At 41.9% G+C, this 16130-nt stretch overlaps 1 protein-coding gene across 1 annotated transcript in view; it reads left to right on the top strand.

Moving 5' to 3' along the window:
- LOC147904533 (putative serine/threonine-protein kinase At1g54610) overlaps positions 1-16130 on the top strand; it is a 51899-nt gene that overhangs the window by 30124 nt on the left and 5645 nt on the right. Inside the window, exons 5-6 of the mRNA XM_087387083.1 lie at positions 15544-15644; positions 15735-15855. Coding sequence (XP_087243209.1) covers positions 15544-15644; positions 15735-15855 — 222 coding nt within the window. The remainder of the gene's footprint in view (positions 1-15543; positions 15645-15734; positions 15856-16130) is intronic.

Genomic DNA, 16130 nt, shown 5'->3' with positions numbered 1-16130 from the left:
AATTGTTCATCTTTATGTACTTCTGGCCCTGCTTGCTGATATAGGAAACAGATCCTTAAGACAATTTCATCCAAGGCATGCATATATAGAGACATTTGAATGGCTCATTGTTTTGAGTTGTGAAATGATTTGTTTACAGCTATTTCAGCCTTCAAAACACATTTTAGAGTATTGCCTTTTCATTGTACTGGGTGTGGTTCTTCTGTGGGGGTAACATATTCGGTTGTCCTTGGAGTCAACACATTTGAAGGAAGTTAGACAGGACTTCTTGGCCTGCTAGAGCTCTTTTCTCGCTAAGTCAAGCCATCCCCCCCTTCTCCCTCTTCTGTTACTGGCAGCAGCACTGTGAAAGATATCTCGTCAACCTCTTGCACCACAGCAGCGGCCTACTCGCTCCATCCATCGTGGTGAAACTCCTTGCAAAGTGCTTGGCCCTATCAGGCACCCTCTCCTTTGATCTGCACTCATGATTGAGCTCTAGATGCTCTCTGCAAGCTGTTACAGTTGGCCCACTTGCTATGGTCTTTGGTTTGTGCTGTTGTTAGTGGACAGCATTGCTTCAGTTCCGTGTGTTGGTTTTTTTCTGGCAGGATACACTCATGGCTGCAGTAGTGCTTCCTGGGTTCCTTCTTGCACTCTTCCTTGTTGTTCTTTGTTGTGGTGGATGCCTGATTAGAAATCAACCAAACAGAGGGTATGTACAGCGGAAGACTGATAGAATAGCCTAGGAACTTGCACAGTGGTGGTGTGGGTGGAATCGCTAACTTCCTTACTTAATGTGCTTCACATATATGTGCAGATCAGCCAATAGACAACGCTCAAGAGAGATATAGGACCAACAAAATATTTCCGTCCAATGGACACAGTACAACAGAGGGCCAAAGTTCCACCAAATCGTGGTCCTTTGTCCTTACCAAAAAGATGCTGTCTTACTACCTCTTGAGTGTCAGTCTAGGTGTGCAGCCCTTCTTAAAGCTCTTTGTCTGCAGTACGCAGCCTGCTTGGACCTCCAGAATGTGGGCCCCAATCTCTGCTCCTCTGCTCCAAACTTGCTCCCTGAAGGCTGCCCTGGTGGATTGATGAATGAGGCCCTAAGGGGCCCCTTTCATAGGAGCAAATGCCCCTCCAACTGGACCGACCCAGGCAGCCTGTTTGGCCGACTTTTGGCAGGTCTATGCAGCCCTAACCAGCCGACTTTCCAGTTGGCCTGGTTGGCTGCCTCCCTGCCCTATATAAAGGGCCTTTCACTGGCCCCTTTAGTGCCGCTGCCAGCTCCACGAAGGCACCCTCCTGCTCCTGTTGTTCCACCTATGTTTGGGGCCTTTCCAGCCCTTGGATGCTGTGCCCTAGCTCTGTACATGCTGCTCCACAGTCCCGTACCATTCCGTACTGCTGACATGGCTACCTGTACGGATGCTGATGTCATTTGCTCCCTGCAGATCTGCCCCCCCTTTCTCTTTTCTCTGGGTAGATGCCCATGTGGCAGCCCCCCCTTCTTTCTCTTTTCTTTGGGTAGATGCCCATGTGGCAGGTCTTGCTCTAGGTCTCCCTCCCCCATGCTCTCTTCATTTGGGGGCTTATAGATGGGGAGGTGACCTTTCCAACACCTCCCTCTATGAAGTCTAGAGGTAGGCCTCTGTGCTCTGCTCGCGACCTGTTAGCCACACAAGATCTGAGTGATTGTGTCAACTTTGGTGTGTTTAGTGTGCTGGTAGGCCTGCCTGCAGTCTTAACTTCAAAGTTTTGTGGCATTGCTGGAGGGGTCACCCTTTGCTGTAACCAAGCCATCTTGGCTTTTCTGTCTGCCAACCTTGGGCAACATTTACCTATTCATGCCACGCAAGTAATTTATGTTGTCTATAACATACATACTAGTAATATGCTTTATGTAGGACAAACCTATAGGACAGCTTTTATTCGTTTTCAAGAACATGTTAGGGAAGCTAGAAAAGTTTATAGGAAGAATTCCTTAATTGAGAATTCAAAACCCTTATATGCAGCAATGGCAAAGTCTGGTTTTGAATCTTTTCGTTGCTTTCCCATTGAGCACATAGAGGGCCATTTTAATAATGCCAAGGACTTTTACGAGGCTGCTCGTCCTCGTGAATTGTTTTGGATGAGAACTTTACACACTTTCTTCCCAAGAGGTTTTAATTTGGAAGGAAAATCAACTCTTCGTAAAAATAAAAGAACCTCCAAAAAGAACCCTTTGATGTGGAGAATGTTGGAATTATAGATATAATTCAGCAGTGACCAATGTAATATAATAAGTTAGTTAGGGGCACTTTTCCCTCATTTAGAGGTTTTTCCCCCTAACTGCAGTTAGTTCACTAACTATGGTTAGTGACTACTAAGGTTTTGTCACTATGACAAAACCTTATCAACTCTACTTTGTCTTGTACTCTTGTACACTCTATTTTGCAACTACAGCTTCTAAGCTTTCACTCTCTCACTCTCTCTAGCTCTCACTCTCTCTAGCTCTCACTCTGTCCATTTCCTTCATTTGGTATCAGAGCAGGTCCAAGAGCCTGGTGCTCCTTGCTCCCTTCAGTTCCAACCTCAGCCTCGACTTTTAGCCTGCGCCAATCTGTCCGTACAGTCCGTACGACTGTACGGAATTCTGACGCCGTACAATTTCGCCGTACAATTTCGCCTGCCGTACAGCTCCGAGCTTCCGTACATCGACGTACCACATCCGTACCGTCGTCCGTGAAGTGCCGTACACCGTACGCCGTCGTACATACTTGTTCACCGTACATCGTCGCCGTACATCGTGAGGGCCGTACAGTTCCGTGAAGTACCGTACACCGTCGCCGTACCACTCCCGTACATCGACGCCGTACCGTATTTGTACCTGTTTTTCGTACAGGTTATCATTTCCGTACAGTCTCCGTACCTGTCGTCGTACTAGCCGTACAGTGCCGTACAAACTGTACGGCATTTTCGTACTGTATTCAGTACAGTAAATCTGTACTGAATCTGCTTCAGTACAGCAGCAGGTACCTCCTTGGTTTTGTACAAGAGAACTAGCAGGTGATCTTTGGCAGGCTAATTTTGCAGACAGCCATTGTTTGACTAAGTATCCTGCGAGTATATTTGGGGCATTTTGCATATTGCAGACATTGCAATCATTGTGCAATTTTGGAGCTACATCTGGAGAAAAATTGGAGATATAGTCTGAAATTTGGGGCTTTTGTATTAAAATTGCAGATTTGGGGCTTTTAGCATTTTTACCCCTTTTCTGGCTGCAATTTCTAGCCACAAATTGGGGCTTTTGTGTTTGGAGAGCATTTTTTGGAGTATTCAGTACATACTGCCTTTCTTGGAGTGTTTGGAACACTTTTGGCAGATTTTGGAGAGTGTTTTATGCTTGGACAGATTTCTGACAGCTCAAGTGCAGAAATCTAAGTTGCATATACAGCCCGTGCTTGGCTGTGTTTTTGGGAGTTGTGCATTTTATTCCCAGTAAGGGAATTCAGCTTTGTATCTGCTTCAATCTCTTTTTCAGATATGGCCCATCAAAATTAGAATGAGTTCCAGTTCGGTGGTCTTTCACAGGAAGACAAATTGGATGGTACCAACTACTCCCTCTGGAGTTTCATGGTACGTAATATTCTGATTTCTCGCAATTTATGGGATTATGTCAATGGGGATGAAATCCGACCAGCAGATATTGCACCTGCTACCCCTCCTCAGCAAGGAGGTGGAAGAGGTCGTGCACAAGTTGCAGCTGCAGGACAAGTTGTTGGTGCAGCTACAGTCAATACTCCTGAGCAAAAGAGATGGGATTCACGGGATGCCTTAGCCTTGTCATGCATCTCTCTTTCAGTGAAAAGATCAATCATTCCGCATATCCGGTCGTGTAAGACCTCCAGGGCAGCGTGGGATATTTTGGAAAGCATGTATGCAGCACGGAATGATGCCAGGGTATCTTTTTTAAAAAGAGAGTTGAGCAATACACATATGGAGGAGGGTGACTCCATGTCAGCCCACCTCACTAAGCTACAGGATCTCAGAGAGCAGTTGTTAAATATAGATGAAATTATTCCTGATTCAGAGATGATTACAACCACTCTGAACTCTCTTCCTGAGTCTTATCTCAGCTTTCACACTTCGCTGAATTTATCATTGAGGGGGGGTGCAAATCCTCTTTCTTTTCATGAGCTGATAGGACTTCTGCTTCAGGAAGAGCAGACCAGGAAAAATTTGGCTTCACGTGCAGGTGAACAAGCCATGCTCTCAAAATTCAAATAAAAAACAAAGGGACAGGCAAAAACAGCAGCAAATCAGCCTTCCAGTGGGTCAGGACAGCCTTCACAAAAGGCTAAAAGTGATGCAAGCAAGCCCAAAAAGAAGGGTTTTTGTCACTACTGCAAAAAGCCAGGTCATCACATAGCAGAATGCAGGAAAAGGATTGCAAAGGAAAAGAAAAACAGCTCAGGAATGGCTGTTTCAGATTCAGCCCCTTGTGCATCTGACAGTGGGGATGCTGCAGCCAACTTTGTTGGTCAAGATTATGCCTTTTTATCTTGCATTTCTGATTCTAGGTTGGCTGTTCCAGATGCTCATGATAGTACAGCTTCTTGCAGTGATGATACATATGCATTTTTGACTTGCAGTTTTGACTCTCCTTCAGATGCATCTGCTTTCAGTGTTGATGAAACACTGAACACATGGTATTTTGACAGCGGTGCATCCAAGCACATCACTTCGAGGAAGTGTCTCTTTACTTCCTTGCATCCACCTCCTGTTGGTAAGAAAGTCACTTGTGCCAACAACTCCTCATATTCAGTACGTGGCACAGGAGACGTTGAGCTCACTGCAATTGATGGCTCAATTTTCAGACTTTCTGATGTCTTATATGTGCCTGGCATAACCAAAAATCTCCTTTCAGTGTCCACTCTTAACAGAGGGGGATTTCAGGTCATCTTTGAGGATGACAAATGTGCTGTCCGGGACAGGGAAGCTAACTATGCCTTAATGTTATCTGGTACTCTGCTGCGTGGGCTTTTTCAGCTTGATATTTTTCAGAAAAGAGCAGCTCATGCTTTGGCAATTTCTACCCCTACAGTTGCCATGCAAAATGCAGAATTATGGCATGCCAGATATGGCCACATGCATTACAACAGCTTAATGACACTTCAGAAATTTTCAATGGTTGATGCATTGCCACCTCTTGAGATACCTCCTCCACATGCCTGTGAAGGGTGCATTTTAGGTAAAATGCATAGATCTCCCTTCAAGAAGGATGGTTCAGTTAAAGCTGTTCGCAAATTACAGCTTATACACAGTGATGTCTGTGGTCCCATGAGGACTCCGTCATTGGGTGGTCATCTCTACTTTGTCACATTTATTGATGACTACTCCAATTTTACTTGGGTTTATGGGCTGAAAAAGAAATCTGAAGTGTTCACAGTGTTTAAACACTTTTCAGCCATGGTTGAAAATGAAACCGAGCTCAAGATACAGACATTACGCACGGATAGAGGTGGGGAATACCTATCTGCAGAATTTGATGCTTTCCTCAAACAAAAGGGTATTGTGCATCAGCTCACAGTCAGGCTGACCCCTCAGCAAAATGGCAAAGCTGAGAGGAAAAATAGAACCCTCATGGAGATGGACAGATGTATGCTGAAAAGCAAACACATGCCTCATAAATTCTGGTTAGAGGGTTTGATGTGTGCCAATTACATTTTGAACAGGGCTCCCACTAAGGCTTTAAAAACAAAAACTCCTTTTGAGGTCTGGAATGACAGGAAGCCTTCAGTGGATCACTTCCGAGTCTTTGGATGCCTTGCCTATGCACATGTGCCAGTTGAATTTAGGCACAAATTGTCAGATAAAGCCATCAAATGCATATTTGTTGGATACAGTGCAGAAAGCAAGGGGTATCGTCTCTACAATCCTGCTACACGCAAAATCATTGTAAGTAGAGATGTGATATTTTCTGAAAATTCAGCTCACACTCAAGCTGATTTTCAAATGCCTTCACCTTCAGAAGATGTCTTTCAAGGGTTGCTACCCATTGCTTTGGGTTCCCCTGCTGATTTTTCTGATCCAAATCAGAATTTACAGCAACCTTCAAATGCTTCAGTTCCGCCACGGGATGTCATGCCTCCTCCACAGGAAGTGGAACAAGTGGTACAGCAAGAAATTGCAGACATACATGCAGCAAAAACAGTCCCAAACTGGCTGTTACAGACTCTCCGGGAGAGTAAACTTGATGCTCCGTTACCTGGCAGGACTCGCAGTGCAGCAAGGCACATGGAAGGTGCTAATTCAGTGGAATCAGCATATGCAGGTACTCTCCTTGATGAAGAGGAGCCTGCCACATTTGAAGAGGCACAAGGTAATGTGCATTGGATGAATGCCATGCACGATGAGTTGCAGTCCATTGCAAAAAATCAGACTTGGGATGTTGTGGACTTGCCACAGGGTAAACATGCTATTGGCACACGATGTGTATTTAAAGTCAAACGGAAGCCAGATGGCTCCATTGACAGATATAAAGCCAGGCTGGTTGCTAAAGGCTATGCTCAGAAAAAGGGCATAGATTATGAGGAGACTTTTGCTCCTACATCCCGGATGACTACCATCCGATCAGTAATTGCAATGGCTGCACATTTTGAGTGGAATGTTCATCAGTTGGACATCAAAACAGCCTTCTTAAATGGGGACTTGCTGGAAGAGGTGTATGTCAAACCACCTCCGGGTTTTGGAATTACAGCAAATACACTTCAAGTCTGCAAGCTTAATAAAGCTTTATATGGGCTGAAACAGGCCCCTCGTGCATGGTATGCCAAGATACATGCCTTTTTGACCAGCAAGGGGCTGCACAATAGTCCTACTGAGAGCACCCTCTACATCAAGACGGATGGGGGGGAAATATTAGTCATCCTTCTTTATGTTGATGACTTACTGCTCACAGGGTCCAATGACGACAAAATTGCAGATTTCAAAACTGATTTACAGACCCACTTTGATATGTCAGATTTGGGGCTGCTTCACTTTTATTTGGGGATCCAGTTCTCTCATGAGAGACGTGGCACTGTTATGTCTCAGTCCAAGTATGTTCAGAAACTTTTGGACAGATTTAACATGCAAGAGTGTAAGCCCATATCTACTCCTATGGAACCGGGGCTGAAACTCACAATGCATGATGCAGGAGAATCAGTTGATGCCACACTTTACAGTCAAGCTGTTGGATGCCTCATATATCTCTGCAATACTAGGCCTGATATTCAGTTTGCAGTATCTCAGGTGAGCAGGTACATGCACAGCCCCAAAACTATGCATTGGCAGGCAGTTAAGCGCATCTTCCGTTATTTGCAAGGCACCAAGTCTTTTGGCTTACTATTTCCCAGGGGGGGTGACTTGCAGATGCATGCCTACAGTGATTCAGATTGGGCTGGTGATTATGACACTAAGCAGTCCACTAGTGGCAATTGTTTCTTTTTGGGAAAATCTTGCATTTCATGGCTGAGCAAGAAACAATCTACAGTGGCTACCTCATCATGTGAAGCTGAGTACAGGGCAGCTTTCACTCAACAGTTGAATGTGTCTGGCTGAGACGTTTATTTGCTGATCTTCATCTGTCTTTGGAGGGTCCTTCTCCAATTCTCACTGATAGTCAGAGTGCCATTGCAGTGGCAAAGAATCCAGTGTTTCATGCTCGCACGAAGCACATTGAGGTTCACTATCACTACGTCAGAGAGAAGTTGCATGCAGGAGAGATCAGTATGATCTTTGTGTCCACACATGACAACGTTGCAGATATTTTCACCAAAGCACTACCACGTGAGAAGTTCGAGGCATTTCGCAGTGCCCTGAACTTATATCCGTTTGGTGATTGATCAGCCTTGTACATGACATTGGCACTGCAGGGGGGTGTTGGAATTATAGATATAATTCAGCAGTGACCAATGTAATATAATAAGTTAGTTAGGGGCACTTTTCCCTCATTTAGAGGTTTTCCCCCCTAACTGCAGTTAGTTCACTAACTATGGTTAGTGACTACTAAGGTTTTGTCACTATGACAAAACCTTATCAACTCTACTTTCTGTTGTACTCTTTTACACTCTATTTTGCAACTACAGCTTCTAAGCTTTCGACTCTCTCACTCTCTCTAGCTCTCACTCTCTCTAGCTCTCACTCTGTCCATTTCCTTCAGAGAACTCATATCAAGCCCTTTAACATTCATCATTACCAACATAGTCATACACCTAACATTGTATGGAAACCTAAAGTTATGTTACGAGGTTGTGCTAGCTCTCTTGCAATCTCACATGTAGTTCGTGAGTTGCCTCCCTCACTTCCTCTTCCTCCACTTCCTCCTCCTTTAGTTCCTTTAACTTCCTCAGTTCCAAGAGTTTATGCTTCTCGAGACTATAAAAGAAGACTACTCTACCTAGATAGATTAATGTCACTGGGTCTTTTTTCAATAAAAGTTTTTGAAAAATATAATGTCAAAGTTCTTTTTAAACTTCAATACACCTTGGAAAACTTCTCTTTTGAGGATTTGAATCTAAATAAGCTCCATTATATACAACTTAAAACTTCGTTGGATCGCTTCTTAAAAGTAAAAGCTTCATTTCAAAGCAAAGAAGTCTATCTAAATAAGGAACTCTTGATTTGTATTTTTACTTCTCCCTCACTTGACAAGATAGGCTTAAACTCCATTTTGAAGTCTCCTGAAGTAATGGATTCTCTCCCTCATTTTGTGAGAAGAATTTGGAAGCATCCAGTAGTAGCTTGGAAGTATGTAAAAACCTTAGGACAAAAGGCTTTCAACTATGGAGAGATAGGTAAAAGGCTTTCAGAGCATTCAAAATCTTCTATCCTTAAAGAACCTTGTTGTTGTAAAAGTAAGAGATTCCAAAGCTTTATTGATGCTGATTTAGGACATGTAGTCACAACTGATACCTCAATTTGGCCTTCTAGTAACCTAAGAGATCTTTTCATGAAAGGCACAAAATTTCGATTGTACTCTTTTAAAGAGTCTTGCCTTTTAAAAGCTATCGATAAGGGAATCTCAAAGTTTGTTTTGCAATTAGAAGAATGTTTAGGAGTTAAAAATATCTTATCAGAATGGAAAGGGAAGATTTTGAAGAAAGTTGCTTTGAAACTAGAAGAAGTGCCTTCGGTTATTTGCTCAAAGAAAAGCAACCATCTTTCTAAAGAAGATGAAACTCTTCTTCGAAAATTCCATAGGAATTTTGTCATTTCTTATGTGGACAAATGTTCCAATAACTTTGTTTTTATTTGCAAAAAGTTTTACTTAGAATGTCTTTTGAGAGAAGTGAACTCGTCTGCCAAAACTTACGCCCCTGCCTTGGTTTCTCAAAAGGATTTGATCTCAAAACATCAGAGTTTTTGCAAGTCTTCTGGGTTTGTTTGCAATCCAAGCATACCTTTTCTTTGTGCTGCTTGGAAGTTTCACAAAACTCCAAAAAAGCAAAGATTTATTGCAGCTGCTTGTGAGACTACTTTGACGAATGTCTCTAAATGGCTAAGCTACTGCTTCAAAGCCATGTTGCCTAGTGTCCATGAACTTTGGAGGAACTTATTAAAAGAGGCAGATGTCCCCTCGAACTCAAGCTGGATTTTAAATGACTCTGTAGGAGTGATTCCTGTTGTAAAATTTTTTAATTCCTCTCGAAGCATTCAGGAAAAAGAGTCTCCTATTCTCCTTCAAACCTATGATTTTACGACGCTTTACACAAAGATTGAGCTGGAAGACCTGAAGTTTAGAATTAAAAAGCTAGTGGCTGAAGTTTTCAAGCTGAGATTTGACAAAGATAGATGCAAAGTGCTAAAAGTTGAGAAAACAGCCTTATGCTTTGACTTTTTGTGGCTAAAAAATAAAGATCATGACACAGGTTCTAAAAAGAAAAGATACACAAAGGTAGTAAGTGTAGAAGATGTTTGCTCTTGGATAGATTTTCTTTTAGATAATCTTTACATCACAATAGGTGATTCTTTGTTTCAACAAGTTATAGGAATCCCCATGGGCACTAATTGTGCCGTCTTTTTAGCAAACTTTTATCTTTTCACTTACGAATTTGAGTTTATGCAACGTCTTATTTCTATCAATACCTGCCCTATCATTTTACATAAGCTTAGTCAAGTTAGGTGTTTTATAGATGATTTATTTGTATCAGATGTTCCTAACTTTCAAGACTTTATGTACAAAGACGCTAGAGCTTTTGGAGAAGGAATCTATCCTCGTGACTCTTGTGAACTGAACTGCACTTCAAGAGGGGATTCTTGTATTTTCTTAGATCTTAGACTTTCTCAATCTACCATAGGATTAGAGGTTGATATATACGATAAACGTGAACAACCTGAATATAGTGGTTTACACATTATAAAAATGCCTCACATTGACTCAAACATTTCTGATTTGGCAAAATATGGAGTCATTTCTTCCCAATTCCATAGATTTTCCCGCGTTTGTACAACTAAGGAGGCTTTTATCACTCAATGTAGTAATTTGATCACTTTACTATTACACAAGAGGTATAATCCAAGGAAAATAATGAAAAAAGTTCGCACATTCTTAGATATGAAGTCTTTTTTCTATGGTGTTTCGGCCTTAGGCTTGTTTAGAATGATTGAACATAAGCTGAAAGCAAAAAGCGGGGAGCTGAATAGCCCGTTTTTCTTTTAGTTTCTAAAGAGAGTTTGTTTGAGTATACTTGTGCTTTTGCCTCTTTGTAGAAACGAGACATAAGTGTAAAGTGCCATTTAACTTTTTATGTTTTAAATAAGAGAGAGAGAGAGAGAGAGAGAGAGAGTTTCTAGTTTTTTGGAAGTTTTTGTTTCTTGACTTGCTTGTTTATTTTTGCTTAAGTCACCTGCTTCGTTTCTTCTTTATTTCTTGTTTTCATTCTCTATTGTTTATTTGACGTATTTTAGTAAGCACTGGGTTTGCCTAAGAGACTCCGCGGGTCTTTAGAAACCTAGTATAGCTGCTTATGCTTGGGCACTGATGACGACATAAGTGTTGCTTGGCTTGCTTAGTATGTCTTCCTTTTGCTTTTCATAAAAGTTTTTGTTTACCTCTTTTTTCTTCTCTTTCATTTTCTCTCTTTTTTTTTTTTTTTCCTTTGTAGATTTTTGATCTTTAGAACAACAAAATTTCTAAATTTGTATGATTGGACTTATTCTAGTCTTACAAAGGTATATATAACATTTATAGAAGCACCGACCACTACTCAGACAATGACAGATCCAGTCTATAAACTCACAAACCAGTTTGTGAAAATGGAGTTACAGACTAGTTTGTGAATGGCAATTACAGACCAGTTTGTGACAGGGCAATTATAAGAGTCTTCAAAGTTCAGGCTTATAAAAGGATGGGCTTCCCCTCATACATCTCCAGGGGTGTGTCAATTTTACGAGCAAAAACCTATGAGTAGGTAAAAAAGTGTATTTCTTTATGAAACATGGTTTTTACAGTTTTATTTTCACTAGAACTAGATCCCTTTATCATAAAAATATACAAAATCTCATTCATTCAATTCCACATAACACAAATTTTCTTCTTCATATACATCTTTTGTACCCCTATTATTACCTTTAAAAAGTGCTGAAAAATAATTCCTTTAAGAAACATCCCTCATAATCACTCTCAATGTAATAATATTATACATATATAACTACTTATCAAGCATATTTATACCAATATGATAAGAGCTTTCTAGTGTTTTTATAGCATAAATAACAAGATATTTATGGATATGTTTCTAAAGAAGTTTAAATATATATTAACTTGGGCTTATATATCACTCTCATAAAATACATGTAATATTTTATACTATACATGTAATATTTTTCAAAATATAAACCCATATATGTGCTCAAATGGGGTTTTCTTGGACATTCGATGTGAAAGTTATGCCACTTTTAAAAGTGTTGTCCATGGTAGTTTCGCTAGCAAAACTACCTTGGAAGACCTACTTCAAAGGGGTTTTTCTGGTGAAACTACCTTGATGGCTTGCTTCAATGAGGTTTCTTTGGATAAACCCTTTCATGAGGCTAGGTCGAGAGAGGGTTTTCAATGTCACCCCCTATTAAAGTAAAAATTGTAAGAAGGATCATAAGGGAATTTTCATAGAGAAGTCTACTCTACATTGGGTTTCTTCAAAAGTTATCCCATTATGTTACTCACCATAGGCAATGTATCCCATTATGTTACTCACCATAGGCATTGCTATAATACTTTGCATATTTCTAAGTGAAAGTATGTTTCGTTCCGATCTACTTTTGCCATATTTTTGCATAGTTGGAAGCTTTTTTTTTCCTTTGCTCGGATGCTCGGAAGATTTCGCTCGAAAAATGCTCGTCCTCCATCTCCATCAGTAGCACTGTAGCATCAGCTCCAGCTGGCAGCAACAGCAAGCTCCCTCAGCCATATCTTTAAGAGCAGCATCCGCAGAGCAGCCTCGGAGCTCATACAGCAGCAGCAGCAGCAGCCTGTACAGCCAGCGGCAGTTACAGCAGATCTAATGTGAATATGCACTATCTTGTCATGGGATCAGTTCCCCGATAGCCTTGACAGTTAGCCTCTGTCAACTTTGTAGCGTCAGCCTAGCCCTTCAGTGGGGACCATGATGTATGCTTTCTTCATTGAGAGGATGGTAGTTGTACAAAGGGGTATTCTAGTGATATGTGTGTGTGTGTGTTGTGCAGCTGATGTACTTTGTGTAATATAAAGCATCAATAGTTTCAACCCCCCCCCCCCCCAAAAAAAAAAAAAAAGGTGTGCGTGCGTGTGTGTGTGTGTGTGTGTTATGTATATGTATGTACATATATGTATCACACAGGACCTTGATTACGACCACGTGCTCGTAATGAAGCGCTTGAACATCTATGACCTTTTTTTGTGCAATAAATTGTACCATGCGGGGACTAGCTGAGCGGAAACATAGATGAAATGTAGAAAGAGAACTCAAGCATGAGAGAGACTAGAGATCTTCCTATCTATAGTACACTGCTTTATTCATACTGATGGCATAAATGCCCTAACTACGGTTGTACGTGGTTGCCAAATCAGCATACAAAACTGAGCTGAATACTCCCCCTAACTGCGACTGAGGGAGAGGGAGCTATGCTGTTGAAACTGTTGGCTGAAATGCACTAGAAGCTGCCTGCTGAAATGAGGGGCAAAGAGCCCCTTATATAGGTTGGTCGGTTGACCGACCTTCTGATTGTAATGAATGCCCTTGGACCTCCACCGGCTTCTTTCTTGCATTACATGCTTATGAACAATCACATGGTTGTAATGAATGTGGTTTGAGGATTCATTGCAACAATGTGTGTCATCAATAAAGATCCATTGCAAAAAGAAGCCCGTGAAGGTCCAAGGCCTTCATAACAACCAATGGTTGTAATGAAGCCCTTGAACCTCTAGGGGCTTCTTTTTGGCAATGCATCCTTGCTAGTGGATTGCAGAAAAGCCCATGGAGGGTCAAGGGCATGATTATGACCACGTGATCATAATGAAGTCCTTGGACCTCAACCACATGGTTGTAATGATGCCATTGAACCTCCATGGGCTTTTGTTTGCAATGCATCCTTGCTAGTAGATTGCAAAAAAGCCTATGGAGATTCGAAAGCTTCATTACAACCATGTGGTCATAATTAAGACCTAGGACCTCTATCGGCTTTCCCTTTGCAATACATCCTTACCAACGACCATGTGGTCATAATGAGCCTAGTTGGAGAACTCATTACAATCCCATGAGAATAAAGATCCATTACAAAAAGAGGCCTATGGAGGTTGATGAAGCCCTTGGACCTCCATGGGCTTTTCTTTTGCGATACATCCTTATTGCAAACAAGCCTTTGGAGGTTCAAGGGCTTGATCTCGACTATATGGTTGTAGTGAAGCCCTTGGAGACCAAGAAGCTTTTGAACCTCCATGGGCCTCTTTTTTGCAATACATCCTTTCCACAGAGGTTCAAGGGCTGCATCACGACTATATGGTCGCAATGAAGCCCTTGGACCTCTATTGGCTCTCTTCTTGCAATTAGGACCATGTGGTTGTAATGAGCCTGCTGATTGGAGGACTCATTACATCTATGTCATCATCAGTAAAGATCCATTACGAAAAGAAACCCATGGAGGTTCAAGGGTTTCGTGACCATGTTGGATCAAGAGAATGTGGACTACCTTTTGATTAGCCTTCTCCTTTAGTATTGACCTTTGTCATTGGTGAGTCTTCTGTCAACCTCTGGAGGGATGATAGAAACTTAGCCTTCTCCTTTAGTATTGGCCTTTGTCATTGCCGAGTCTTCTCTCGACCTCTGGAGGGATGATAGAAACTTAGTATGAATATTTTTTTCTCAATGAATGGCCAAGTGTCTGTGGGTTCATGGATGTGTATTTGTGAGAACAGAGGTGTTTATACTATGGTCTCCACCCATTGTTGGGCAGTGATGACATGACGTCGATGGGGATGTCATAGTAGCTAGTCCTCGCTTTGCATGATAGAGTTTATGGTTTTCAACCTTGTGGGTTACTTTCATGAGGTTCAAACTGCACTATCTTGTTTTTAGAGGATTAGTTTGGGCATGTTCATCGATTCATCTAGATATATGAGGAGGTGGGCTTTGTTGTCTATGTTTGTCAGTAATGTAGAGGTAGCTACCATAGATGTGATCTAGTGAGTAGTCAAAGCTGAGTGTTAGTAGATGGTTGGAGTGACTGTGAGGTGGTGTGGATGGGTTGGCGCAGTGTCATCCTTCAGGTCAAAGGTTTACGTGTGAATGTAGGCTCTTGGCTTAAGGGCGTGGATTGTGTGATTGGAGTTCGTGAGATGAAGCCAAGGGATCCCTATACATTGTGGACACCTCACTGTGGGCTGCCCGTGTAATTCTCTAATTCTAGCCATCTCTGCAATCAGTCACATATGATGATCTTGTGACTCGTGAGTAGTGCCCAGGTCAAGCAATGTTTCCCATACTTTGTGACTGTGGACCTAGCATGCGTGCTCTGAGCTGCATCTGCCTGATTTATATCAGTGTCAGTCTAGCTGTGGGAGTAAGATGGCATCCTCTTGAAAATCCAGGATCTCTGTTTGCATAGCCCTCGTCCTAGCATTGAAGTCCCGAATATGTGCGTGCATGCGCGTGTGTATATGCGGGGGGGGGGGTGTGGATGTTGTGTGGTAGGCCATTGTGTGTTGGGTTGCTGATTTCTGTGAGAGCATATTTACAAGATTTTGAGCCACTACAAAATTATAATGCTGCTTCTTTGTATAAATGGATGCTCAAGTATGTGTGGGTGTGTGGATTTGTATGTGTGAGAGCATATTTTTATACTATGGTCTACACCCACTGTTGGGCGCTGATGACGTCAGTGGGGATGTCATAGTAGCTAGTCCCTGCTATGCATGATGGAGTTTATGGTTTTCAACCTTGTGAGTGACTATCATGAGATTGAAACTGCACTATGTTGTGTTTTTAGAGGATGAGTTTGGGAATGTTCCTGGATTCATCTAGGTATATGCTTCTTTGACCATTGGATTTTGTGGTTCAGTTCTTCACCAGTAAGCCGCATGCTTGTGAGCCTTCAAGTCTGCCCCAATATCCACCAAGCAAAGAGATGGATGCAAAACTGAGGGATGAAGAGGCCAGAAGGTATAGCCTTTTTTTCAAACTTTTGGACCTGGGTATGCTTCTTAGTAAAGTTCTTCCCAACGGAGTGCTCAAATTTTGTTGATATTGTAGACAAAGGGCTGGAACTGGAAGAAATCGTGGTGATACTTCCAGGCGAGCAGGCACCCGAGATCGCATGAGCAAAGCTGTTCCTGCACCAGAAGCAAACGCAGAGCTGCAGGCTAATTTACAGGTAATTCTCTTATTTCTGTTTAAGCACTTTAGGAGCTACAATTCCACCATCAAGTTTTCTAATCTGCAATCAGACAAAGCATTGAAGGTATGTGCATTTTAGCTAAGATTTAAGGTTTAGAAATCTACCAGACTGTCGAGGCTAGAGATTGAATGTTCACTAAGCTGTATCGCATGCCACAAATGGCCTTTTTTTTTTAAATTTTAAAGAATACAAATAGCCTTTCTTAGGCAGCGGTTTTCCAGTATCACACACCATTGGTTGCCGTCACTTAC

Source organism: Dipteris shenzhenensis, chromosome 2 (genome assembly GCF_047967505.1).
Source record: "Dipteris shenzhenensis isolate YYH24624 ecotype China chromosome 2, Dip_SZ_1.0, whole genome shotgun sequence".
Taxonomy (NCBI): Eukaryota; Viridiplantae; Streptophyta; class Polypodiopsida; order Gleicheniales; family Dipteridaceae; genus Dipteris; species Dipteris shenzhenensis.
This window is presented reverse-complemented; position numbering and strand designations above follow the sequence as displayed.